Below are 24,374 nucleotides of genomic sequence, written 5' to 3'. Positions count from 1 at the left end.
TGTGTCTGTGTGTGTCTGTGTGTGTCTGTGTGTGTCTGTGTGTGTCTGTGTGTGTCTGTGTGTGTCTGTGTGTGTCTGTGTGTGTCTGTGTGTGTGTCTGTGTCCGTCGTTACGAGTAGAGTACTCAGTACCTATGTACGAGAAAATCATATGACTAACACTCTCCAACAATCCTATACTCACCTGGAGAGTACGACCTCGACCACGACCACGACCACGCTAAAGCACCTGAGTAGCGGCCCTGGGCGTAAACATCACTCAAGGGCAATGCGCGGAAGAATGTTTGTTCGTCGAATGGACACAACCATGAGCCCACATTGCTGGCCTGCCTACAAGGGCAGACCTGACTCCCTCCTTGAGCCCTCCTTGAGCCCTCCTTGAACAGCCCGGGAGCGTCCAGTTTATCTGCCGCAGAACGAAAACAGCACAAGTTGCATCCAACGTACTCTATAATCGTTGTTACATCCAAGCGCGCCGTAATGTCGCGCAACAGACGGAAGTGTCGCTGGCTTAGTCACTTCCAAGTTCCATCGTCCATCATTCATCATTTCATTAATCCAAACACACTCTATACCGCCGCAGAGACACCTGCGTCTCCCTCGTATAGAACCCACAACAATCCCCAATTGCATACCGCGATGCATGCCATGATCCACCAGACACCGCCTACAAAGTTCCCACCAAGACCGAGGCCGAGTCCCCATCCTCCAAGCGTCGGTCCTAGTGTCCTTGCTCCGGAAGACACACTCTGCGCGACCCCATGGATTGTCCCCAACACAGACGGGTGAGGTGTGCAATTGTTGATGAGAATCGTCGATCCCGGCAACGCGAATGTTCGGCTAATGACTTGCAATGCGAGGACGACGGTGAGGCATGGCCAGACGATGTACGCCTTGTTTGGCAGGAGGGCGAGGTACGGCATGAGGAAGTATGCGAGGACGGAAAATGGAAGGAACCATCGATACGAGGGTAAAGTGCCGAGTTTGTTATTCACGGTCGGGTAGAGGAGGATCTGCAAAGGGAAGCCGATGACGCCGATGATTGCAGTTGCTAGACCGACTTTTTCAGACGATAGCCCGAGACCTCCAGTGAAGAGGAAAGGTAAGTGCGAGTTGGTGTTGGAGGACCGTGGGGCGGGGAGGAAAAGGAAAACGAGGGCGTTGAAGGCGGACACATGCATGGCTAACAGGTGGTGATTGAGCAGTGTCAGCACCACGTTCCGGGTGAAAATCTGGCGGAACTTGAGTGTCGACTTCTGCCACAGAGGTGGTTTGCTAATCCTCGTTTGTGGCGTTGTGGAGGACTCGGGATCTCGGTCTCGCGGAGAATCGACATCCTGGAGCTCAAGCTGATTTCCAAGCTCCGAGTACTCGTACTCCTCTTGCTTGCCTCGGCGGAAGAGCATTCTTTCCAGGTACTTGCCAACTTTTCGGCCGTAATCGGGTCTATCCCGAAGTGCAGCATGGGTTTCGTCGAGACCAAGAATCAGTAAGATGGCCGCGGAAAGGATGAAGGTGGCACTGATAACGTTCGGAAGAGCATAGGGGAATGCTGTCATCCATCCGACACCATCCTTGCCCCCAATCGTGGAACCTGGGCCAAAAACTCCGGGAAATGAGGTGATGGGATCTGCGAGGAATCCGCCCAGGATGGGGCCGATTACCACACCTAGATGGTCACTAAGATATCCTTTAGGCCAGCGGGTGACTTACCAATGTTGAAACACATGGGCAGGAGAAGAAACGCTCTCGACTGGTACCTGTTAAGCCTGATTAGATTGAATGATCACAGCCACGTGTGCCCGTCATACTTCTTCTCTTTGATGATCTCGCTAATCATCGTCCTCATCACCCCGACATTTCCATTCAAACATCCAGCGCAGGCTCGGAAGAACAACGCCTGAGCAAAAGACCTGGCGAATCCAACACCAAGGCAACTTACGCAGGTGCCGAATAAGCCCACCAGCAGGACTCTTTTACGACCGATCCAGGGCGTATCGGCAGCACGTCCCCACCAGACTGCAGTGAGAAACTGGGCCGCCGCAAAAGCCGCCGTGAACATTCCTCCCTGACTGGCAATCACGCTGTCTGGAAGATCAGGATTGAAATATCGAAGCTGGTAGAACAGGTATGCCGCAAGAGATCGTTCTGTCAACGGTTCGACGAGTCGAGCGAGGGTCAGAACGGCCAATTGACCCTTCTTAGGTAACGACATCCATGTCACCGGGGCTTCTTTTCTTGAATCGTCGGCCGAACTGGTGCCAGCGCCAGCGATGGCAACCGGATCATCTTCCTCGTCGATGAACGAGGGTCGTCGAGCCGTCGGGGATCTGCCCGGTGCCAATGTCGGCCTCGCAGGGCTCTTGGAGGACTGCACCGCTGCGTCCTCGACGTAGTCATCTTTGCTGGGAAGTTTCTCCAAGTCTTCTCTGCTGGAGTTGGCGCCGTCTAGCCCGAGCGGTACATCAGTAAACGTGGCGCTTGTTGTGCCTACATCGTGCCTGTGTTGACCATCAGGAGTTTCCACCGGCGGTGAGGGCATTCGGCGCGGATAACCTCGCGGCGTATCATGTGGAGCTTGGTGCCCGGAAAGTTTCAATCTCGTACGAGTCGATAAGCGAATATTCTGCGGAGCAATACCGAACGAACATATAACTACTTGCTGACGATTGATGTCCAGTGTCAGAATAATCTATGGAATGAAAAACGCCGCCGATGACGAATGCAAATGACCGGTTTCGGCGTCTGGTCCGGCGGCAGGAGCGACCGTGCGTCGTGAGTGGTGCGCCTGCTTTCGTTGTGCCGGTCCGACCGGCCGGTCAGACTCCGGCGAGACTCGGTGGCAAGGCTGAGGTGCAAGGCTGCCGACTCTGCGGAGTGCCTCTACTAGCAAAATGGCCGGACTTTTGGATCAGATACATGCAGAATTAGATGGCGTTGTATTAGGGTCGATCATCCTTGAACATGTTGAACCTCCCTTGCCAGTATTCAGCCTCGTTCTCGTTCAGGCCGAGCAACTCTGTGCAGAACGTCCTCATATCCCGACAAGGCCAAGGTGTTGCCTCGGTGGAAGTAGGGTATTTACTAGCTTCCTGCTCAGTGTACGTCTTCCCCACCATATCCCCTGCAACGGCTCGGGCAGCGTTGTCGTCAGTCTTGCAAATGATAGCCTCCAGCAACGTGACCCAACATTCCAGTACAGCAGGGTCTGTTGTGCAGGCGTGCTGACGAAACTCAACAGTGGGTTTGATGGATTTCCAACTCGTCTCGTTGCGCGCCAGATTGACGAGGTTGGCAAAGTTATACATGTATCCTCTGTACGTGTTACCCTTCGCATCTCGATGTTGGAGGAGGTCGACCAGATCAAAGATATCTCCGTCTTGCTTGAAGATGGCGTCCTTCACATCAAGTAGTGATCCTGATGCGAGCGTTTTGCGTAGATATCGAGCATTTGAACAGACGTTTTCTGCGCCCGGCTGGACGCCGGTGTAAGCGGCCTCGAACGCAAGGACTGCTTGTTCGTTTTCTCGTTCCAATTCCTCCTCCGTTGGTGGTGGTGGCGGCGGCTCGTAGTTATCTGGGTCGAAATCCTCATCGTCTTCTAAGCCTCCGACCTCGGGTTCCTCGTACTCGTTCTGAGGAATGGGAACTCCGCAACGACTCCTTGGATGGCATTTCGATATGAGGTCCTCGTGTAAAACCAGGATATATGCCAGATGTTGCAGTAGCAGTATAGGCATGTCCTTTGGCTTGTCGAAGTTGAACCCAATGTGCACGTGTGCGCTCGACCACACAGATCCCAGAGCCGAAGTGCCCTCCTCACTCAATGCTTGGACATATCTGCCAAGCTCTGCAAATGCTTGACTCTTCTTGTTGAGGCTGAATATCGGAGAGATCATTTCCATGCCATGGCTATCCCAATCTTCAAGGTTGTCCTCCGGCACCCCTCGATCCCTCAAATGATCGTGAAGCTGACTTGGAAGTGCTCCTACCAGAGTATGGTCGTTTGTTAGCGTCCACTTCGTATAGTCCACATTAGCTCTTCGTAGGATGGTGCTTGCATCGCACCCGCTTCGGTCTGGAAATGTGATAGTAGCCACTTCGATATCATCCCGCCATTCAGGATGGGGTTCAACCCACCCTACGACATTAGCACCAAGACCTCTGTCGCCAAGGAGATCCCTCGCAATTAAGAGTGGCTCCATCACATATCGGCGCACCCACATCCTCCCATTATCTGACCTAATGAAACCCATGCCCTTGAACTGTTTCGTTTGACAGGTCAGGTCCGTCTCTGGGACGTGCAATGCCCATGAAGGGGTCCTCGTGCGACAGTCGTAAGCAGGAACGGGGGCACCGTTGGCCACTTGCTCAGTCGCCACGAGTTGTTGATGCTCGTCAGCAGTAAGGGTCTTGATGATGTCTGCACCAAGATTATACTTCGATAGCATATGCTGCAGGAGATCCTCCTTGAAAGCGAAGACAAATTCGAGCTCTAATCCAAATGACGTAGCATGTACTGAAGACCTTGTTTCGGCCTTCGATGGAGAGCCGGCAGACTTTGGCCTCCTTGAGCTCGACCGACTGGATGCTGTAGAGGCGCTGCGTTCGTGTTTGAGACTTGCCCTGCGGCTTGACATCGGGTTTCCCTGGGTAGTACAGTGTGTTTGGCCGTCCATCTTCGTGGGCCGACCAGTCAAACGGAGTGTGCAGGAATAATAAAGATATCCATGCCGGGCGGTACATCAGCGGCCCTCCTGGCCTGGGGGAGGACCTGTGTACACACTGGAGAAGCTCCATTGTGCCGTTTGGTTGCCGCTGATCGTTTGCGGCGCAGAAATTCAAAAGCTTAAGTGGATGGACGCCTTCGGTAGCCACATTTTTGACCGAGCCAGTGATAGTCGAGGTCAAAGCTTCTTTGTTGTGGCATACCAGGATTTGTTTCGAGGAACGAACTCGTTTCTCTGCTGTGGCACCGTGACCCACCTCATGGGTGCACAGACCACACCTTGGAGCTCGAGCTTATAGGCTGTCCCAGGAGAAGTCACGCAAGTGATTGCACAAGATTTTGAAATAGAAAATAGAGCATAGCTGACGATGCTGATAGTTGGAGGCTGTGTGAGGCCCCGCCCTTTCTCGTCGGTTGCATTGCGTCAAAGTCTGATTTTCCGCGATGAAGTATGACCAGAACCACCAGCGAGGAGGCCCAGGTCTGGCGACATTCCCGTTGAGGACCGGAAGCCTCTCGCTTGAAGATGTTTGCATACACTGGGATCCAAGTCAGTGTATCTCGTACCGCAGGTGCTCGTAATCGCTGTATCACAACACCGGCTTCTCTGTAGCGTTGTCGTCGACTTTCTTTGCAGCAGAACTGGCCGTCACAGCGTCAGGCGGATACCAGACCATGGCCTCATATACCTGACCCGCACCCATATCGACAGCACCCATGTCTCTAAACCCCAACTTCTTATACAACAACCTCCCCTGCTCACTCGCATGGAGAACAACAGGCAAGTTATCCCTTGCAGCGAATTCCTGCACATATTTCACCAACATGGATCCGAAACCCTTGCCCTGGTAAGCCGGCTCGACAGAGAGGTGATCAATTTCCCAATGTTGCTTGATATCGTCGAGGGGTCCATTTCCAGCCATGCTGTTTAAGAACTGAAGCCATGCCGAGCGACAGAGGGATCGATCGGCAAAAGTATACCACTCGATGAGTTCTTCCAGGCGGAGGAATTGGAGTTCGAGCTCGTTCCAGGTAGATGGAAAGCCCGGCTTCCTTTCGTTGGCGCCCTTCTGGGTGCTAGAGATGGCGGATAAATAGCCCACGACTTTGTCCTCGCCGCTCCACCAAGGGTCACGCCGGTCAGATACACCGGCGAGAACGACGTGGCCATCGTAGAACCTCTTCTTCGCACGTCTGAGAAAGCCTATTCGGAGACATTCCGGATGCTCATGCCGATGAGGAGCTAGAAATTGAGTCAACTCGTCGTCGAACATGGCATTTGTGGCGATGGTGCCCACATCGGAGAGATCTCTAACAATGGCTGGGCGGACATGCATGTTGATGCGGTTCAAAGTAAACAAGAAGAGTGAGCAGAATTAGAGGAACAACGGGCGTGTTCTAGGATAGGATGGTACTTGTACTGACAAGAGGGTAATCAGCAGAGCAAGAGTCCAGAATGTGCAAGATCCTGATACCCTCGCCTTCTGACTCACGTCGATATTCCGCCGCTAGCTCGATCAAGCTCCCTTCGAACAACGGGGATGATCCGGCGGAAAGAAAGTCGTCCAGAACAAGCATCGCGTCGCATTGCTGCACAAGGACACTGGGGGATAACATGTTTCCCAGTACAAAGTATGAAGATAGCTGCCGTAAACTGACTGGGAGGAGAGTTCCACCACTTCGTCCACCAGCCAATCACAGGCGCTTACCTAATTCCGGTCTTGGCACGCCTCGCGACTCGAAACCCGCAACTTTTTAGAACGCTGCATGCTGAATGCTCAATGCTCACCGCAGTTAATCCCATTCAGCTCATCACCAGCTCATCACTCCCGGCTCCGAGCTCCAATTCTCAGCTTACACCACAATCACATACAATCGAGAAGCAACAACGTACAGAGACTCAAGGCGAGACGACGAACAAATCCCTCCACCGAGACCAACAGAACTGCGATCTGTGACCTACAGTACCACCAGCCCATCATCAAGACAAGGAAGGAGTGATCACACCACACCTCCCTGTGCACGGGACACACATCTCATATCTCATTCCCTTTCCCTCTCAAGGGACGTCTTCCCACCGCCGCCACCATGTCCCTCGTCCACCTAGCAAACACGTGCTCGCACCTCCAAAACGCCTCGCGCGCCCGCCTGGGCCTGACCTCCATCCCCGACACCAAATTCCACCTAAAACTGATGCTCGCGCTTCAAAACTCGGGCTTCCTATCCACCGTCGTGCGCGGCGGACCGTTACCCCCACCGTCGCACAATCTGCTCTCGCACCCGTCGTCCTCGAACCCCGAAGCACCCATCGAGCCCGTGACGCGCCATAATGTGGCGAGCCGCCGTCTCTGGCTCGGGCTGAAATATTGGAACTCGGCGCCCGTGATCGAGAAGATGGAGCTGGTAAGCAAGCCGACGCGCCGGATATGGATGGACGTCGAGGGCCTGAGGAGGCTGGTGTTGGGCAAGAAGAGCGGGTACGTCCAGGGGTTGACCCGGCCGGGGGAGTGTCTGTATGTGAGTACGGATGTGGGGATCCTGGAGGCGCGGGAATGTGTAGAACGGAAGATTGGAGGGCAGTTGATATGTCGGATCCGGTGATAATCATAGGTGGAAGGAGCATTCGATATGTCGAATTCGGTGATAAATGACGGGTGAATGGCCAGCTAATATATCGAAGTCGGTGACAAATGAAAGGTGGAAGGTGAAAGGTGAAAGAGCCCAATTGATCATCTTGGGACCCGGTTTATCTGGTAGGCGACGAAGCGAGGAGCCCAAGGAGCGCAGGGCCACGGGCAACTCAGCGGATCTCGTCAAAGACGCCGCGGCCGCGGTAAGCGCACAGGGACGAAAGCAGGAAGCAGACCAGGTCAAGGATATCCTACTACTGTACTACAATACGGAGTAGTGGTAGTGGCGGTCGTGTACTCTCTCTGAGAGAACGTCCTATGCCACACGCAAAACGCCACATGGCACATGCTACATGGCACATGTACAATACAATACAAGGCACCACACCAAACAATATAATCCAACACGACAAGCTATGACAAAGATACAACATACTACAACAAGATACCTGGGACTGATACCAAGCGCATATCGCATATCGATCCGACTCATCCCAATATATCCGCCCAGCTGATTTCCCGCCGCCAGAATAACAACCTGGACGACGACGACGAAGAGGAAGAAGACGGCGAGAAACAGGGTGTGGACACTGGCTTCATTCGGCAGGGGGCCATCGCTCAGAACGAATTAGCAGGCTCGACTCTGTAGGGACTCCAAGCAGATCAGCCGTTCAAGCACAGAGCAAGTACATATATACTGTCATACTGTAGACTACACCAGGGGGAGGCCAGTATTCTAGAAATCTTCGGCTTGGTATACCGACGCCTTCACATACTTGAATGCAATAAAGCTGTCTTGTTTTACTTCTCTTGTGATACAGAACAAAAGGCCACCATGGAATTGCCTCCAGGCCTGGCCTCCCACCTGGGTAGACTGATACTGGTGGCCGAAACTGAAGGGTACCCTTTTTGCGAGCCCTCCGAGTAACCATTCTCAATGGTCAAATTACACTGTCACCCCAGCCCTGCAGACCCTCGACCTCTACTGCTCCTGCTCACCTTCACTCTCATACTCGAACTCGGCTGGACAGGGTGCATCCTCCACCCCTTCTTCATCCTCGTCAATCGCCGTCAGTACTCCCGCTGCGGCCGCAGCTCCTGCGCCAACATCCTCGAGACCACCCAGTCTCTGTCCCGCCGGTGTCTGCGGTGTCCCCGCACCAACTCCTGCTACATTCCCGGTAGGCTGCCCCGTCCGCTCTGGCCGATCGACTCTACTGATCAGCAATGGAATCGTCTCCCTTTCCTTGTCGGGCTCCGTGTCAAGCACAACCATAATGCCTCCCGTCGGGCGCTTGACAATCTGATACCTCGGATCTGGGAAGCTAAGATACTTCAATTGAGCAGGCAACACGCGGGACATGTTGGTGATCTCGTAGCCGACCTTTTCCTTTTCCGCTTTCTTCCTAGGTTCAGCGGGCGTGCCATTTTCGCCTTCTTTCTTTTCAGCATCGGATGTTGGCTTGGCTTCTTTGCCTTTGGCATCGGAGTCGTCCTTCACTGCGGCTGTGATGCCCGCCTCGTCTGTGTCCATTTTGTCGGCATTGCCAATTTTCGGCGTCACGGGCGTGACTGTGTCGACATCCATGCTATCTCGTCGCTGCTGCTTCTCTTTCTTAGCGGCTCGTCGACGGGCTTGTGCGGTGGTACTCAGCACCGCAGTCTTGACCTTCTCGGGTGTCTCGTCCTTGGCAGCTGTTTGTTCAGGTGGGTAGTCGAACAGACTGGGCCGAGTGTTGCAGTGGAACTTGAACACTGGAACTTGGGTCTTTTGATCGAGGCCAATCACCGCCGTGGGGGTCATGGAGAGCGACAGGAAATGTGTCAACGGGAACCAATACCAGTATTGAGTAAAGACTACGACACCCACGATGCCGAGCATGTTCAGGTTGCCAGTCGGAGTTTGCAGACTGATTGTGCAGTTGCGGCCTGCGGCGTCGATAATACCCATGGCAATCGCACAGCCGAACTTGCACATAGCATCTTCGTGTCGATCACCGATGATCTTGAGCATGGCTTTCCGGATGGCACCAACTTTGGGGTTCATCTGGTCGTTCTGCTGGATCAACACCATCGCAAGTGCAATGAGGGCACCTTGACGCACAAAATCGGTCGGATCTTTCAGCATGGGTTCGAGCAAGTCAATAGCTTCAGCAAGACCCGTGCCGGCGCAGGAGATACCCAATGCCATGGCAGCACCATATCGGACGTGAGGATTGTAAGATTCTGCGAGCAGCTCCACCATTCGGGGCACGCTGTTGTACTTCCGGAACAGGATGAATCCCAAGCTGAGGACGGCGATCCGACGCACATCGTCGCTGACATCGCTAACGGCGACGTGAAGCAGCTTCCGGACAGCCTTGTTGCTGCCCGTGCCAACATATGCCATGGCAATGGTCAAGATACCGCCATAGCGCATCGTTGGGTCGGCGTCGTTCAGGAGACCTTGGATCAGCTCGTCCGCACCCTCTTGACGGCCGTACATGATCAAGGCCATACCAAGAGCAAGGCCCCGGACAATCTTGTCGTGTTGGGTGTCATGGGCATGCTGAATCATGTCAGACAGAACCTTGGTGTTGCCCGACCCAAGCATAACAAGACCCATAGACAGGCCGACAGCCTCGCCGTTGATGGCTGAATCGGCCCACAGCACATTGCGTAGATCTTCGAAGATGGACTCGTCGCCAGAGGCCATTCCTGCAATACCGAGACCGAGCGCACCGCCATGCTGAACGACTTCCTCCGTCGCTTCCTTGAACTTGTCACGGATGAAGCCGACAGCTTTGCCCTTGTCGTTTGCGCAGAGCAGGCCGTAAGCGTACAACGAACCACCCTGGCTGTATGGCGAGTCGTGGGAGCTGGCGGCACCGGCCGGCTTCGGCAGATAGGGGCTCAGAAGCCGATGAGCTTGCGTGATATTTCCTTGGTGGATGACTCCAAAAACAGCCGTGGCCGTGAACTTGGACCAGTTCGTAGCTTTGCCCAACCACTCCAGGTTAGTCCGGAAGAATGTGTCGTTCGCAGTTTTGGCGTGCATCAAACCTGCGCAGAGGGTGACTGCTGTGTGGAAGATTGAATACCGGGCCTCGAGACTGTCTTTGACCTTGTTCAATATTGACAGATCCACCCGGTTGGCATTGTGTAAGAATTCGATGTTGAGGAATATTGATATGAAACCGGAAAGGATGTCGCACATCCTGCTGATCGCGTCCACTTGGTCGCCGTTCCAATCCCATCGCTTTGGCTTTTCGGACGGGGCAGGTGCACCCGCCGAGTCTTGCAGTTCTTGCTGTAGTTGGTCTTCGGCCTTTTCTTGGTCTGTTTCCATCTCATCGGTCTCCTTGGGCTCTCTCGGGGGCAACAGCTCTTCGAGTTCATCCTTGACCTTTCGAAGGAATTCTTGCGTGCAGTTGTCATTCAGGTCGAAAGCGATCTGGCAAGCAACAGCCAGCGACCTGGGGTCACCCTTCTCAACCAATTGACGCAGCAGGCTCGATGCCAATGAGTGCTGGTCAAGGTAAACCACGCATTTTGCGATGGCGAAGTAGTCGGGGGATGGGATGTCATTGAGCAGCTCCAAGACGACCTTGAGGATCTCATTTCGGAGGCCTCGCTCTTGCACCACACTCATGCAGATGTCCAAGACATACTCTATCAGCTCTTCGCCCTTCTTCGTAGCTTCACCCTTCTCGTCTCGTTCGTCCTCGGCGGCTCGCCTAATCACGCGACGGAGAATGTCGAGGTTGCGTGCTTCCAAAGCAATGCCGACCACTTGACGATACCGTTTTTCTTGGAAGCACGTCTCGAAGAGAGACTCGATCACGCGGGTGAGAGCTTTCTGTAAACCACGCTCTTGAATGATGCGCTCCGGTGAGCCAACTTCACCCAGCTCGACACCGGCTTGAGTAGGGTCGAAGGAGGTGGTATTCTGTCTCGAGAGTAGGGACTTGGAAGGAAGCACGGATTGAGAGAAGGGCGTAAGAGGTGATGTTAAGCTGGCCGACATACTTGCTGCGCCATCTCCTCCTTGACTGAAAGCCGTGTCAAGTTGAGGTTGTGTACCAGCGTTGGTGGTGGCGAGCGTGGGATCTCGACTGGCGGACAGGGCGATGAAAGTGTCTACGCATTTGGAGATGATTGTGTCTTCGAACTCTCCGGGGTTGTCCAATCTGAAGTACTTCCCGGCGCCGAGGGCAAATGCCATGGATTCATTATATTCTTGCAGGTGGTAGTACACTTTAGATGCGACAATGGCGGCGAGCTCGCGCTCCGGGAAGGAATCGTCTTCGTATAATGCCTCGCTGAAAGATAGAGTCAGCGGGATATGAATCTTTGTAGATCATTGAAGTCTCACATCTGGCCCACCGAGTTTGCAATTTCGGTCCATAACAGATCAACTTGGCTGTCGAGCTGCTTCAGAGCAAAGCTCCTGAGCTCCGGATCAGGTTCCGACAGAAAGCCGACCAGACCGGCAGCCGACACCAATCCAACCATGTCTGCTCTGTGTCGTTGCGCAAAGCGCAGACTGAGGTTCTCGATGTCCGGTTCCGCGGTTTGTTGATCGGTGCCGCACGGAAGGGGCAAAGGTGCAACGATCGGACAACACGGATGACTCCGGCCGGGCAGGTAAGAAGACAATCGACGAGAAGAAAGTCTAGTGTACAGGGAAGCAGAGTAATGACGAGAGATTGGAGATGGGGAAGCTGAAGGAGAGTCAGAAGTCAGATGGAATCGCGCAGACAGATGGAAGAGACGGCGATTGCAATTGACGTGTCTGCGCTTTGAGCAGCCGCTGCACTTTCGTAACCTTGCAGCAGCCTGAGCCTACCTGGGTTAGTCATCGAGTCACGTGAAACTCTATCACGTGAATTCATGGTCACGTGTATTAGTGGTCACGACGGACTGTTGGTACTGTGCTATACTCATGATATTACAAGGGTATCAAAAGCCGAAAGAGAGCGTGGCGTCTCATGCCTCTCCAATACTGTCTCTTGAGGCTCCAATCGTCACCACTAACCAGTAGCTGCCACGCCATCTCCCGTCGCAGCCGTCTAGCAAGGAAAAAGCCGACTCAATATCCTCACATTATCCACGAATCCTCGGACGAGTGGTTCGTAGCGATTGGCATGGCCTGCTTTTGCTTTGGCCAACTCCAGTCGTATCTGCTCCGTGCTGATTTCCACCTCTAGTTCGTGCTCTTTTTCGACCGAGTTGGGATAACTGACTTGGGTCAGGTCAATCTGATAGGCCAAGTGTCGGTAACTCATCCGGTCCTTCTGGCGGTCTCGTCGGCTCTCCGTCGTCTCTGCAAGCCAGTTCGGATCGCCCTCCCATGGACTTTCAATCGAGATTGAAATGCGGTAATCAAAGGCTGTCCGCGGATTGTAAACCTCCAGATCCGCAATCCGCGACTTGATGATCTGCGCTTTGACCATGTTGGTCTTTTCATCGATCGTTCTCCGCACTCGTGGTTTGTGGTTGTGATTGATATAAGTCATGATGGCCGGTGGGAGATGATTCTGGCCTTCCAGGGTCAGTTCGTAGAATGCGTCGTATTCATGCGGATGATCGTAACCGATTCGCGGTGGTCGCCCTGTTTCTTGAGCTTCTCGCACTGAGTCTTGGACAAGCTTGTTCAAGAATCCGTTCAGGGCCTTGTGCTGAGCCTGATTTCTTATTAGACCTGCAAACACCCGGGGAGCAAAGAGAAGTACTTACCACGTCCATGGAACTCTTGAAGCTCGTCCGGCCTCTGTAGCTCTTACGGTCGAAGACCGTCTCTGTCTCCACGGGCAAACTGAGTCGATCGCCGGTCCCCTCATCGAAAATCATGCCAACCTTGGCTTCAATCTCAAATACAGCTCCTCCAGCAGGCGGATGCTTATTGCCAATGGTGAAAAAGATCCAATCACAGACACGCCGAACAACGTCATCAAAGGCTGGCTCATTTACGATCGACGGCTCCCAGGGAATCTCAGTGGGCGGTGTCATTGCAGGTGGTTGCTCCTGTCCATTCGCCATCTGGGAGCCCACAGAGTCCTTCTTCACGACCACATCGTTTGTGGACGAAGGTGGGGGGACTGGTGGAGGCGCAGGGCTCGGAGGTCGCGCCTTGATGAAAACCAACGGCTGTTTGCGTGCGCTGCGCGCCCAGACGGGGATGTCGTCCCGGCGCGGGCGTTTTCTCGGTGGTAATGGAGCCGTCGTGATGTCGGAGATATTGCTTGCGGATCGCTTGAGTGGAAATTGTGAAAGTACTTTGGCCGCGGGGCTTTGCTGTTGTGGGGGTAGGGGGGCATGTGCTTGCTGGGGTGTTAAGTTGTAATGGCTTGGAGCAGCCGGAGCCGGGCTCGGCTCGGAATTGTGATACTGGGCGACGGGCCTCTGATCAATCGACGTCGACGATGACTTGGGAGTGGTGTCGTAGTGCTGATAGTCCAAAATCCGATCCGGCGTGGTGTGAGGTTGCGCGACGGAAGAGTTGGAACTGGAGGCGGGGGGACCCAGAGGCCCGGCGTGCTGATCGGACATGAGGTCCTGGAACCGGCTCACGCTCTGCCGCCGGACTGGAGGAGGCTTAGGGATCGTCTTCGGACTGACACTCTCAATGCTCCGTTCGCGTTCACGCACGTCCCCCGAATACGTTCTTTGTATGCTGCCACTCCCAGTTCTCGAATGATCGGACGGCCCTTGGTTGTAATCCCTGCTTTGTACCGAGCCAACCGAGCCCACGGATGATCTTCTCACGCTCTCGTGGCCATGGGAGGTCGGTCGATGAGGGTGTGGCGAAGGTCGTGGGTAGGACACGGGTGGGCCCAGGGGCGTCGCTGGAGGAGGGTGGAACTGAGCCTGAGGTGAAATGTTCCGCTGGCGCGCATGCGAATTGCCGTTTGCGGAAATGTGCTCTTCTCTCAGTGTGGGTGACTGTCCAGTCAGTGACGGATGAGCCGTAGGGTATTGATAGGTGGTCGCAGTGGAAGGCGTGGCAGTGTTGGGATAGTGGTGGACGGAGCCGGGTGTCGGAGGGTATTGCGCCGACGGGGAGGGCGAAGGGACAAAGGGAGACTGGTATGGATGTGCAGACGCTACTCCTTCACGCGGCGTATGGATCTGAGCATATGGTCCCGGACTCTGCGCGTAGCTGGGGGTGGACGCAGACGCAGACGCGGAATTCTGGTGTTGGTGCGGTGACTGCACGGCGAAATAGGAGCCATTGGCAGAGGAGCGGAAGTCGTTGGACGGCGGCGGCTGGTGGTGGTGGTGATATGACGAGGATGAAGAGGCTGACAGCAACGGCGGGCGCTCGAGAGGAGGATGTGACTCGTACGACGGGGTGCGGTCATAGGATGATTGATGGGTGTGAAGTCGAGGCGGAGGGTGCGGTGGCCCTTGAAGGTCTTGTCGCTGCGCCGGCTGAGACTCATTCAGCATCGCCCTCAGATCCATGGCTGGCGCAAAGGTTGCAGAGGTTGCTTCTGGCGTGAAGCTGTGTAACAGCGCGTGGGTTTGGCCATCAACCGATCAATTGTCCATGGTGGACTGGTTCGACGAGTGCAGCTGCGGGTGGAGGTGGACGAGGAAAGAAATGCTGCCACTGCCGCGCGACTGGCGGCTGTCAAACCAATGCCACGTCTCCCTCTCCCTCTCGATATCTCCGCTCCTCTCCTGGCTACACACACCAGGGTGGTGTCGTTTAGGTGCACCGCTGGGGCCTGGTAGTCGGCCATTGCACAACGTTACACATATCAGGACGTTTAGTTCTTGTGCGAGCTATCTTTCTAATGCTACAGCTTGATCTAGAACAGGGGTATCATCGTAAAATGTAGGCAACCATCCAGACTCCAGTCACGTGCACGGCTCGTAAGGCCCGCTGTCTGCGCCCGTCCCATTCATTGTTTCTGACCTGCCAGAGGTCATGGCCAACGCATCCGCCAGAATGTCCTGGTCGATGCCCACCTGCGGCGAGAGGTATGGCGTTGTCCGAGGCGTCGTTATGGAGAAAGTCGGCCTCATCGAGATATTACCCAGACTGACGTTGCGGCGCACTTTTAGGGGTGCTGGCAGGGCCAGTCCATTTTCGCCCTCTACAGGAGACTCGATGCTGAGACTGCGGCGTCGGAGGAACGATGGACGAGCCGACCGGCCGCGCCCTGGACGGCCTCTGCTGTTGGACCTCTTTTGCTCGCGGGCGGCTCTGGCCTCGGGTCCAAAATTCACCCTGTCCCTTAATGTATGGATGGCTTGGATGAGAGCCAATTCAATGGCCACGCAGTTCTTGATTCGACACATCCGAGGCCAAGTCGCCCGTTCGCCAGCCACGGTGGCTTTCAGCATGAACTCTGATGTAGGATTCATCATCATGTTGAGGTACTCGCTCGGTCGGATGGCGGGCAATATGTTGATATCGCCCGTGTACTGTTGGTTGAACAGTGAAGCCCACCTGTAGAATCCTTGCGGGACGCCGAGGTCTGCAAGTTGCTGTGCCCGGTGGATGATCTCTTCTCTCAGAACCTCCTTGGCGACTTGGAACGGGTTTTGAGTTGGGACGAGCGTCCCGGGCTGCTTACCCCGGAAACTCTCCTCTCGGTCGAGGAACACCCGCACGTGCGGGTTGACCTGGGAGACGATGAAGAAGTTGACGTTGAACATCTCGGACAGTTTTCGCATCGGGATGTCGTGGTCCAGGGACCCGTCCACAAATGTCTGCTTCGCGTTCTGCATCCACAGTTTCTCCTCCTTGGTGATGGGATCCTTCTCGTAGATGTTGGCGGGCGAGAAAACACTGGGGACCGCACAAGATGCACAGACTGCTGACCAGATGAAGACGTCGGGAGCCGTTACGAAATTCAACAGTCGTGGCTCCGCACTGCCGGCGCTGGACACGCAAATGTTGACAATGCGACCAGTCTTGTAATGTGCCTCTCGAAAGGTGATGTCGCCCAGCCAGTCTCTCATCACCCTCTTCAGATTCTCCATTTCGAAGAAAGCGCCAGTCCGCAGCACTGTACGGACGCGCTGGCTGAGCCATCCCACTCTGCCTGTTCCCGGGGGATCGAAGACGGCCAGGTCGGAAAAGGGGAATCGGTCGAGCACTTCCGCCATCCGCTCGTCAGTCGAACTTCCCACAATGCCGGCCACGATACTCCCTGCTGATGCTCCGGAAATGATCTCTGGCAAAAGTTCTGCCTCCCACAGAGTCTTCACAACGCCAATATGCTTCATGCCCAGAAGTGCCCCACCAGATAATGTCAACGCTGAACGACCAAAAAATTTCAGGGCGTCTTCTAACGATTGCTGAGAACGCCGGACTTCTACAGTAGAAATATCATTGCGACTGCTTGTCTCGGAAAGGGTATCAATGGCCTCTAAAACGGTGTTGATGTAATCGTCTATCAGTTGCTTGGTGCCGAACCACGAATGCTTGTAGAGCCGCAGCGAGTTCATGCCTCCCAGGTCGCGACTGAGCCCCGTCCGCAGGAGATGGTGCAGGGCCGCTGTATCTCGTTCGATCACAGCTTTCTTCAAGCGAACCACTTGATTCTCGATGACATCAGGGTTGTAGCCGGGTTCGATCGAGTCCTTCTCTTTCTTCCATGCTTCGTGGCCTTGTAGGTGATCCAACTCGACGGTACAGCTCTCGTACTCGGCCAAAGATTGGGCCTCGTTCATGCGTCTGATCAGGGCTTGCTCCGGTGTCTCGGCCGGTCTTCTGCTGTATCTGGCTATCTCTCCAGCCAGTCTCTGCAGTCTCTTGCTCGGCGACAACAGCTTGACCACATCGGCGTAAATGCCAACACAGGACCAAAAGATTGGGGAGTGCGCAGGGACAACCGACAGGAGGATTGCCATGGCGATGGTAGGGTCGTGGCCATTTGATGACCACAGTGAGTGGCTAGGTGGACTCGGGAAATGTCTGTCTCCAGGTCGTCTATAGGTAGTTCTAGAATGAGTGAAATAGGTGAAGACGGTAGTCACGGATATGCGGAAGTCTCGGTGTCCTAGCTGTTAACATGAGAGCGAGCTGTGTCATCCAAGATCAGTTGGCAATTTCTGGCGTGGGCGTGTGACCTCGCTCCATGGAAGGACCTGGGATAAGGCAAGCGCAGAGAAGGAGTGGATGGACAGACGTATGCCAGACGTGGCCGATGAACGATTACCTTGTAATGCGTCCAGCCGGTGGGCCGAAGCCAGACTCGGTAGCCGAGTGTATGTGTCCCAGAAGGGAATGAGATGAACCAAACAAAGACGCGGCTGCGAGGCACAGGGACGGAGAGGTGACGAAGGAGTGGAACGAGCTTTGTGGGGCGATTTATGACATGGCTGGGTATGAAGTCAACTCACGGCGCCGTGGAGATTATCAAAGTATGGCTTTCTCCCCAGGCCGCACTCCCTCCGCAACAGTCACCTCCGTGTACTCCGTACAGTCAAGGGCTGGGGAAAGCGAATGAGCTGGAGAACCGGCCACATTGTCACCGCTCAGCTGGGGCGGCACAGTCAGGCGATTGGTATTCCTGGAAGACATTAAGGTGTCATGATGCTGTTTTCAGGTGAGCGTGGTGCGCGCGTGATATGTTCTTTGTCAGGCTTCGTCGAATGAGAGAACGGATAAAGGGACCGGTGAGCCCCCAATTAAAGGCACGGCGAGAAGGTTTGCTTCGCCGCTGATCTCGATCACATGCAAATGCAAAAGCAAAAGCAAAATGCATCTCGCGTCTCGAGTCTCGGAGTTCCTGACAAGCCTGTCGTTCTGCTCGGGCGCGCCTCGTATTCTCCACCACCCACGTCCTTGTATCTGCATAGTTGCCTGCCGAGACGCTGCTCGACGCCGGCTTTTGCTACGCGCTGGGCTTCCGCCGAGATTCTGTGACTAGGTAGGCTTAGATTTCGAGAAGACAAGTCGAGCATGTGCACTTCGCTCAAATCCGCACATGACTGTCCTGTTTGCCCACAAGTACCCCGTATCAGAGGTGCCGGTTCGAGTAGGGACACCAACGTGCATCAAACAAAGCCAGATTTCAATTTCTTCGCTAGATTGACGTCGTCGTGAAGCACAGAAGTTGGTGCCAACCTACAGTACTCGGAAAGCCCTCTGTGCTTGGCAGCATTCTGCTCTCTCGAACGCGTGGCGCCCCGCCCGCGGCAGTTAGGTGGTTAGGGCAAGCTTCTTTGCTCAGGCTAGAGGTAGGTGTCTCCATGTTACGAGCGTGCATCATCTTCGGTAGACGCAGCACGGCGACTTGTCAGTGTCTCGAGGAATTCGCACAGTCCTTGCTTAAATCGAACGATGCCGTCAGCTTCTCGCCAGAAGTGTCCGGCGTCTGCCTCGACGGCCATAAACCGAGACCCTGGTCGTGCTTTCAGCTCTTCCGTCCACCTCTGCAACTTGCGAGCAGACGTGAAAACATCTTTGTTCCCGTACAAGCAGCAACACGGATGGACTGTGAGCTGATGAAACTCTCCCTCCGATGCAGACGCTCCCTGCAGACCCTTGGCGACAAATCGAAGCTTGGAGAACATCGTGGTGAAACTGGCCGCCATAGAAAGGATTGGAGACACGATGAGGTAGGCGACATCTGGCAACACAGTCGGGGCAGGTTCCGCGAGTGGCGAAGTCGCCGCTTCTGTTACTGATGCCGATGATGATGGCGTGGACGGACTGTCGGCTTGAGAACCGATCTTGCGACGGACTCTGTCCAAACTTTGTCTGATCCTTTCCGTGTCAATGCTCTTTCTGGAGTTTTCCCGGCTGATGCGCCCCGACTCGTAACCACCCATGATGACACCGGGTTTGGTCTTTCGGATCTGTCCTCTGGGTGTCCCTGGAGACCCTGCGACTGTTAAGGTTGTTGACGCGGAATACATATCGAAGTAGGCCCGAGCATCACGAGACAGCTCCTCCGCTCGCCGCTTGATCTCAGTCCCTGCCGAGTCTGGTGTCTCTAACTTGAATAACTCGACCACCAGATCTATCGGCGGCAGATGGGATGCAATCATCGAGCCATATGAATACCCTCCTAGAATTAAAAGTGGGGGTGGGTATCGACATCGCTGTTCCTCTGCCCCTGCGCGAAAGATAGCATCGATATAGTGCAGTAGAAAACCGTAGACCGAAACGTAATCACTCAGCTCAGGCTTCCCTGACCAAGATGTTCGTCCGCTTGATCCAGATGCTCCTCTGCACCACGTCAGTATCTGATAGAGTTGGCCCTGCAGACAGACAAGTATCCACCTGAAATTGAACGTGGCCAAAACAAAGCCCTGCTGAAGCAGGACGCCACCAACAAGCGCCACCACTGGGTCGTCATAACAACCGCCCAAGGGAGCGTACGGATGTGCAACTATCGCGAAGCTTCGCCCGAAAGCCCTGGAGTTCTTCTCCGTCTTCCGCGGATAGTATATTCGACAATCCAGCTCTGTATCGTCATGGACACTAGGAATCTTGAACGAGGCATTCGGTTTCGGAAGCGTCATGATTGGCGCCGACTGCCGCGCCGGACTTGCAGCGTCGAGGCTGCTTGCATCGCCCAGACGGAAGACCGAGACAGTGGTGTACGTCTGTGAGCGAGAATATTACAGTACTGGAGATGTTCGCGCACGGAAACAGGCAGAAGGCTGAGTTCAGCTCACCCTAGATCGGGACTAGGGTGGTGCTGCCCCGTGCCGACCGCCTGGTTGATTGTGGGGAGCATTGAAGCGAAGCCTACTAAGACACTGTGATGTATTCAAAAATGTATCTGACACCATACACTTTTGGTCAACGCCGCATGGCTATGGCCTCCGCCCACCCCCCAGCGTGCTGGTTACCGCAGTGAATTCGTTATCGAGCCTCATTCCGACTTGTTGCCTGTCCCAAACTCATGCCCACCTCGACGTCCATCATGACCAAATGCCTACTTACACTCAGTAAATCCTCATCGAACCGGATCTTTCCCTCCTCAAACGCGACGATGATGCTACTCCCTCCAAATTGAAACAAACCTACTTCTTCGCCCTTTCTCAAGTGTGAGCCCTTCGTCCGGCACTTTGGGTTGATTTCTACGGTGCCCACATTTGTGGCTCCAATGGCGACGAAGAGCACGCGTCCGAACAAGGGACTATTGATGCAGACCGCGCAGCGGGCATTGAGGGTCAAGATGTCGATGTCAGACCTCACGCAGAGTGGGTCGACTTGATAATATTCGCCGGGGATTTGCTTGTACCATTCCACCACGCCTTCCACCGGGGAGTGGTAGCGATGATAATCTTGCGGACTTAGCCTGAAAGATGCAATCGCACCGTTGTGCCATGTTCTTGCGGTGGCGTCATCTTCGATCAAGTTGCCGATTGTGAAGTTCCGGCCCTTTATCCAGAGGCGTTTGGATTCGGCGACGGTGGGGTAGACGACCAGTCGACAGTCTGCAACGACGACCGCACGGGACGGGTCATCCTCTTCGAAGATTGGACGGGCTCCGGGTTTGTGTTGCCTCACGAAAAAGTCTTCGAATGTACGGTAGGCATGGATGTCGGAGGGACTGAAGTCGTCCATGTTGATGTGGTAGAAGTCGACGAAGGATTGGATTTGGCTAGCGGAGGCGAGCGTGCCTTCCTTCTTGCCCGATCTGATAGTCTTGTCATGAATCCAATGCCTCAGCAACCACGTCCGATCAATCCACTCCATGGGCCAACTGAACAAAAGCCATAGCTTGATCTTTTTGTATATGGGCTGTCGTTCACGCTCATACCGGCCAGTTTTGCGATTGAGTGTTTTCCAGCCGACCTCGCGGTTCTGGACCAGTTTCACGGTGGTAAGGGCATTGTCGAGGATGGAGTGGACGTAGCTTAGGACAGCGCCCATGTTGTTGAGCTGTTTTCTGGGAGATTATGATCTTGGGCTGAGCTCTAGGGAGTCCTGCCTGCTCTGTGAAGAGAGATATCCTTGATCGTACGTGCTCGGAAGTCGTCTCCGGACTTCGATTCTTTTCGTTCTTGGTGTTCTCCTGAACCGGAACCTGGACTGGTTGACGTCATACCTGTGACATCAATTCTGGCAGACCGGCTGGTGCCGTAGGAACTGTGTCTCCCATGATTTACCAGGATGCCATGCCAGGTTGAGGTGATCTGAGATCCTTCTCGTGCTGCAGTCTCCGTTCATCTGGTCGAATCCGCAGCACGCCACCCGTGAGATTTTCGTCTTGCCTATAACCCCATAGGGCCGAGATGGTGCTGGTGAGAGCAGGCTGGCATATGCGAGATTAATAGCTTGTCAAGGAAGGACTTCTGGGAAGTGGTTATTGCTGGCAATGAGGCTCCGAAAAGCGCTGATGGAAACGGCGAGACCCAAAAACCAAGCGAAAGCCCCCAAGTTCACTGGAGATCACTCAATGGATGACCAGTCGATCGCACTTCGACTCCAGGGGGTTCGGCAGCAGTGAGTTTCTGCAGCAATGAAGCAATACATGCTCAAAGCGAGTACCGACCTACTCATGTGAGCTGGCCTGGTTGAAGAACGTCAAGTTATCGATATAACACCTGACTTCACCATGCTTCCCGAGGTAAGTAGTAGCTCACAGAAGCAGATGCGTCGTCCTTGATCGCTAGGTTGTCGAGGTATGAGGCAGATTGCTTTGATAGGATGCTGTGGCAGTACTTTTGTTAAGCTGGGTACGTAGGAGGAATACCAGCCTGTTCATTTAACGGCGAAGGGGCATAATATCTCTTGCCTTCCAGCTTCTCTACTCTCTTCCTCCAAGTTTGATTTCGGCGTCGACGGCAGGAAGGACAGGTGATCTCGGGAACGATGCTGGGATGATGCAGGACATGTCGCTTGTGGTGGACGATACCCTCAAGTTGCCCCAACCTAACTATGGTTGATGAACAGAGCAAAAGAATGGGTCATCCACGCGCTCGAGGTTACGGACGACCACGAGCCTGGTAGCGGTACAGCGTGGGCCATCAGGTCTCGCGATTACTTTGTGAAGAGCCTTGACTAAGGTAGACTCATGCGGTGCTCTGTTCGTCGTAGGACGTTGTCTAGCGGCGGCTCCAGTGGTCGCCACAACGAACTTCGCCGGCTTTCCAAACTTCCCCCATGCCCAGCACGTATCTTCGCCAGTGGGATATCCGTCTGTGTCAAAGTCCTAGAAAACCATTGAGTTCGATGACGGCAACTTGGTGAGTTGAGTTTTCGCATATAGAGTTACCTCACCTCACCTCTGTCATCTCTGTCAACCTCCTCATCCACTCCATACACACTCCTCATCTTCATATTTCGTGACGTAAAGTGACGACTTTGACATCAAGCACCCTTGTCATCATGCCATGTGACGAGGGTAATTAACGCTGAAGGTACTTCTACTTATGCCTGTTTCTACCCTTCCTGATCCTGCTCTCATCTGCCATCGATCCGACCAAAGCCTACACACTTATTTCAAATCAGACAATCACACAAGCAACTCCCAACAAGTCAATTAATCATGTCTTCTTCTGGAGGTAGCGCCCCTGGCGAGTTTGCCCACGGAAAGGTCGACCCCCATGAGGCTGGCAAGAGTACGTCACTGCAGTGCATCGGCAGCGAGTTGGTTTTGTCAGGTTTCTAACTCACAATCGCAGAGGGCGGTCTCGCGTCTGGAGGCGGCCCCACCGGTGGCAGCGACAGTAACACCTCCAGCTCCGGCGGTGGCAGTAGCGGCAATACCGGTGGCAGCCAAAAGGGCGAGTTTGCTCACGGCAAGGTTGATCCCTCCGAGGCCGGCAAGAAAGGTAAGCCAACGCTGCATTCAGCTGTGACGTGGATCATTCGAGCTGCTGCTGACGAGGTCACAGGAGGCTCGACCTAGTCTTTCATCATACCATGAACAATCGTCATGTGCGGGCTCAGATCTCTTCAAGCGGCTGTGCAGGACAGTCACGCCTGTTATCAGTGGCAGACCAAGCTTGACGTGAATACAAGGATTGAAAACGAGAGTGAGCTGGCTAGATAGCTTACCTCAATACAGCTATTGTTCTCCAGCGAGATGAGCTGCGACCAAAGAACTCTACTGTGAAATCAAGTGAGAAGCTTCAAGTATGCCGCTAATGCAGAAGCTCATGCTCTGCGTCGTCTGTTGTCCGTTGTATGTGCAAATACTAGTTACGCTGAGGCGACTAGACTCTAGGCGTGTCCGCTAACTACAACAGTACAGTAGAGTTGCACCGCTCGTACATAAGTACATCTAGAGTTGTCGCTCGCGACAACCAAAGTAAGGCGCACTTGGAAACGGTTCTCGGCCACGCCTCTCGTGTTTCTGGGTCTGCCTTGGAACAAAGTGCTGCTGCAATACCACGCGCTCGCTTCGCCAGTGGCGCACACCGCGTCCCAAAGCTTCGTCGAAGCGGACTCCGGTACTCACATCACCCCTCCTATGGCTTGATATGTGCTGGGCAGAAGGCAATTCGTAGCGCCCGCGACTCATCCCACTCGTCGCCCAGCCAGCCCACTTCAAGGTAGGATGCCATATGAGGCTGGAGACCCCCCGGCATCCCTTGTTCCTGGCCCGGCGCGATTCCGTGTCGAGCAGGAGCTTTTCGTCCGTTTGGGCAGACCCGACGAATAAAGGTACTGGTACTGTCCGAGGCGTTGATAATCTCCCTTGTCGCCACCACTTGATCGTTCCTCCAACCTTGAAGACTACGACCACCAAGGCGCGCGCTCGACATTCCAACAGCCTGCTCGGGCACGGTCCTCCGCTTCGCCTTCCGTCTCGAGCCGTTCTCGGGACACCGCCAGGCCAGCGATGCCGGTGCGTCCACACACGAACCAGGAGACGATCCACTTCACACAGACATGCGCCGACTGCGGGACCGCGACCCGTACGTATGTCGAACGGCACACCCCGCCCCGCGGCAGAGCGACGTGCACGCACCACAACAGCCTTGCGAGCGATATGGCTGGCTTGATCTCTACCGGCAGCCGAAGTCCAGGCCATTTGGATTTTAGTCGGAGGGATGGACATTTGTTCCACGCGGTCCGCAAGCAGGAGGCGTCATGTCGCCGCCACA

The 24,374-nt window shown here is 54.5% G+C and overlaps 9 protein-coding genes across 9 annotated transcripts; 2 read left to right on the top strand and 7 right to left on the bottom strand.

Annotated features, from left to right (window-relative positions):
- Positions 1–568: 568 nt before the first annotated feature.
- Positions 569–2,541, bottom strand: G647_01699 (uncharacterized protein; the record flags this gene model as incomplete). The annotated part of the gene is made up of 3 exons (XM_008725098.1): positions 569–1,668; positions 1,713–1,759; positions 1,811–2,541. 3 exons carry the CDS (start codon positions 2,539–2,541, stop codon positions 569–571), a joined length of 1,878 nt encoding a protein of 625 aa, XP_008723320.1.
- A 400-nt stretch (positions 2,542–2,941) lies between these two features.
- G647_01698 (uncharacterized protein) lies at positions 2,942–4,639 on the bottom strand (the record flags this gene model as incomplete). The annotated part of the gene is made up of 1 exon (XM_008725097.1): positions 2,942–4,639. The coding sequence occupies one exon, from the start codon at positions 4,637–4,639 to the stop codon at positions 2,942–2,944; it is 1,698 nt and encodes a 565-aa protein (XP_008723319.1).
- A 679-nt stretch (positions 4,640–5,318) lies between these two features.
- On the bottom strand, positions 5,319–6,065 carry G647_01697 (uncharacterized protein; the record flags this gene model as incomplete). Its single annotated transcript, XM_008725096.1, has 1 exon — positions 5,319–6,065. One exon carries the CDS (start codon positions 6,063–6,065, stop codon positions 5,319–5,321), a length of 747 nt encoding a protein of 248 aa, XP_008723318.1.
- A 751-nt stretch (positions 6,066–6,816) lies between these two features.
- Positions 6,817–7,329, top strand: G647_01696 (uncharacterized protein; the record flags this gene model as incomplete). The annotated part of the gene is made up of 1 exon (XM_008725095.1): positions 6,817–7,329. The coding sequence occupies one exon, from the start codon at positions 6,817–6,819 to the stop codon at positions 7,327–7,329; it is 513 nt and encodes a 170-aa protein (XP_008723317.1).
- Positions 7,330–8,340: 1,011 nt separating this feature from the next.
- G647_01695 (uncharacterized protein) lies at positions 8,341–11,852 on the bottom strand (the record flags this gene model as incomplete). The annotated part of the gene is made up of 2 exons (XM_008725094.1): positions 8,341–11,659; positions 11,713–11,852. 2 exons carry the CDS (start codon positions 11,850–11,852, stop codon positions 8,341–8,343), a joined length of 3,459 nt encoding a protein of 1,152 aa, XP_008723316.1.
- Positions 11,853–12,409: 557 nt separating this feature from the next.
- G647_01694 (uncharacterized protein) lies at positions 12,410–14,804 on the bottom strand (the record flags this gene model as incomplete). Its single annotated transcript, XM_008725093.1, has 2 exons — positions 12,410–13,024; positions 13,077–14,804. 2 exons carry the CDS (start codon positions 14,802–14,804, stop codon positions 12,410–12,412), a joined length of 2,343 nt encoding a protein of 780 aa, XP_008723315.1.
- A 399-nt stretch (positions 14,805–15,203) lies between these two features.
- G647_01693 (uncharacterized protein) lies at positions 15,204–17,207 on the bottom strand (the record flags this gene model as incomplete). Its single annotated transcript, XM_008725092.1, has 1 exon — positions 15,204–17,207. The coding sequence occupies one exon, from the start codon at positions 17,205–17,207 to the stop codon at positions 15,204–15,206; it is 2,004 nt and encodes a 667-aa protein (XP_008723314.1).
- A 1,347-nt stretch (positions 17,208–18,554) lies between these two features.
- Positions 18,555–21,192, bottom strand: G647_01692 (phosphatidylserine decarboxylase; the record flags this gene model as incomplete). The annotated part of the gene is made up of 3 exons (XM_008725091.1): positions 18,555–19,533; positions 19,588–19,913; positions 20,257–21,192. The coding sequence occupies 3 exons, from the start codon at positions 21,190–21,192 to the stop codon at positions 18,555–18,557; spliced, it is 2,241 nt and encodes a 746-aa protein (XP_008723313.1).
- A 1,618-nt stretch (positions 21,193–22,810) lies between these two features.
- G647_01691 (uncharacterized protein) lies at positions 22,811–23,173 on the top strand (the record flags this gene model as incomplete). The annotated part of the gene is made up of 2 exons (XM_008725090.1): positions 22,811–22,883; positions 22,947–23,173. 2 exons carry the CDS (start codon positions 22,811–22,813, stop codon positions 23,171–23,173), a joined length of 300 nt encoding a protein of 99 aa, XP_008723312.1.
- Between the last annotated feature and the right edge of the window lie 1,201 nt (positions 23,174–24,374).

This window comes from Cladophialophora carrionii (assembly GCF_000365165.1).
Source record: "Cladophialophora carrionii CBS 160.54 unplaced genomic scaffold supercont1.1, whole genome shotgun sequence".
NCBI lineage: Eukaryota > Fungi > Ascomycota > Eurotiomycetes > Chaetothyriales > Herpotrichiellaceae > Cladophialophora > Cladophialophora carrionii.
Note: the sequence above shows the minus strand (reverse complement) of the source record. Positions and strands in the feature narration are given on the sequence as shown.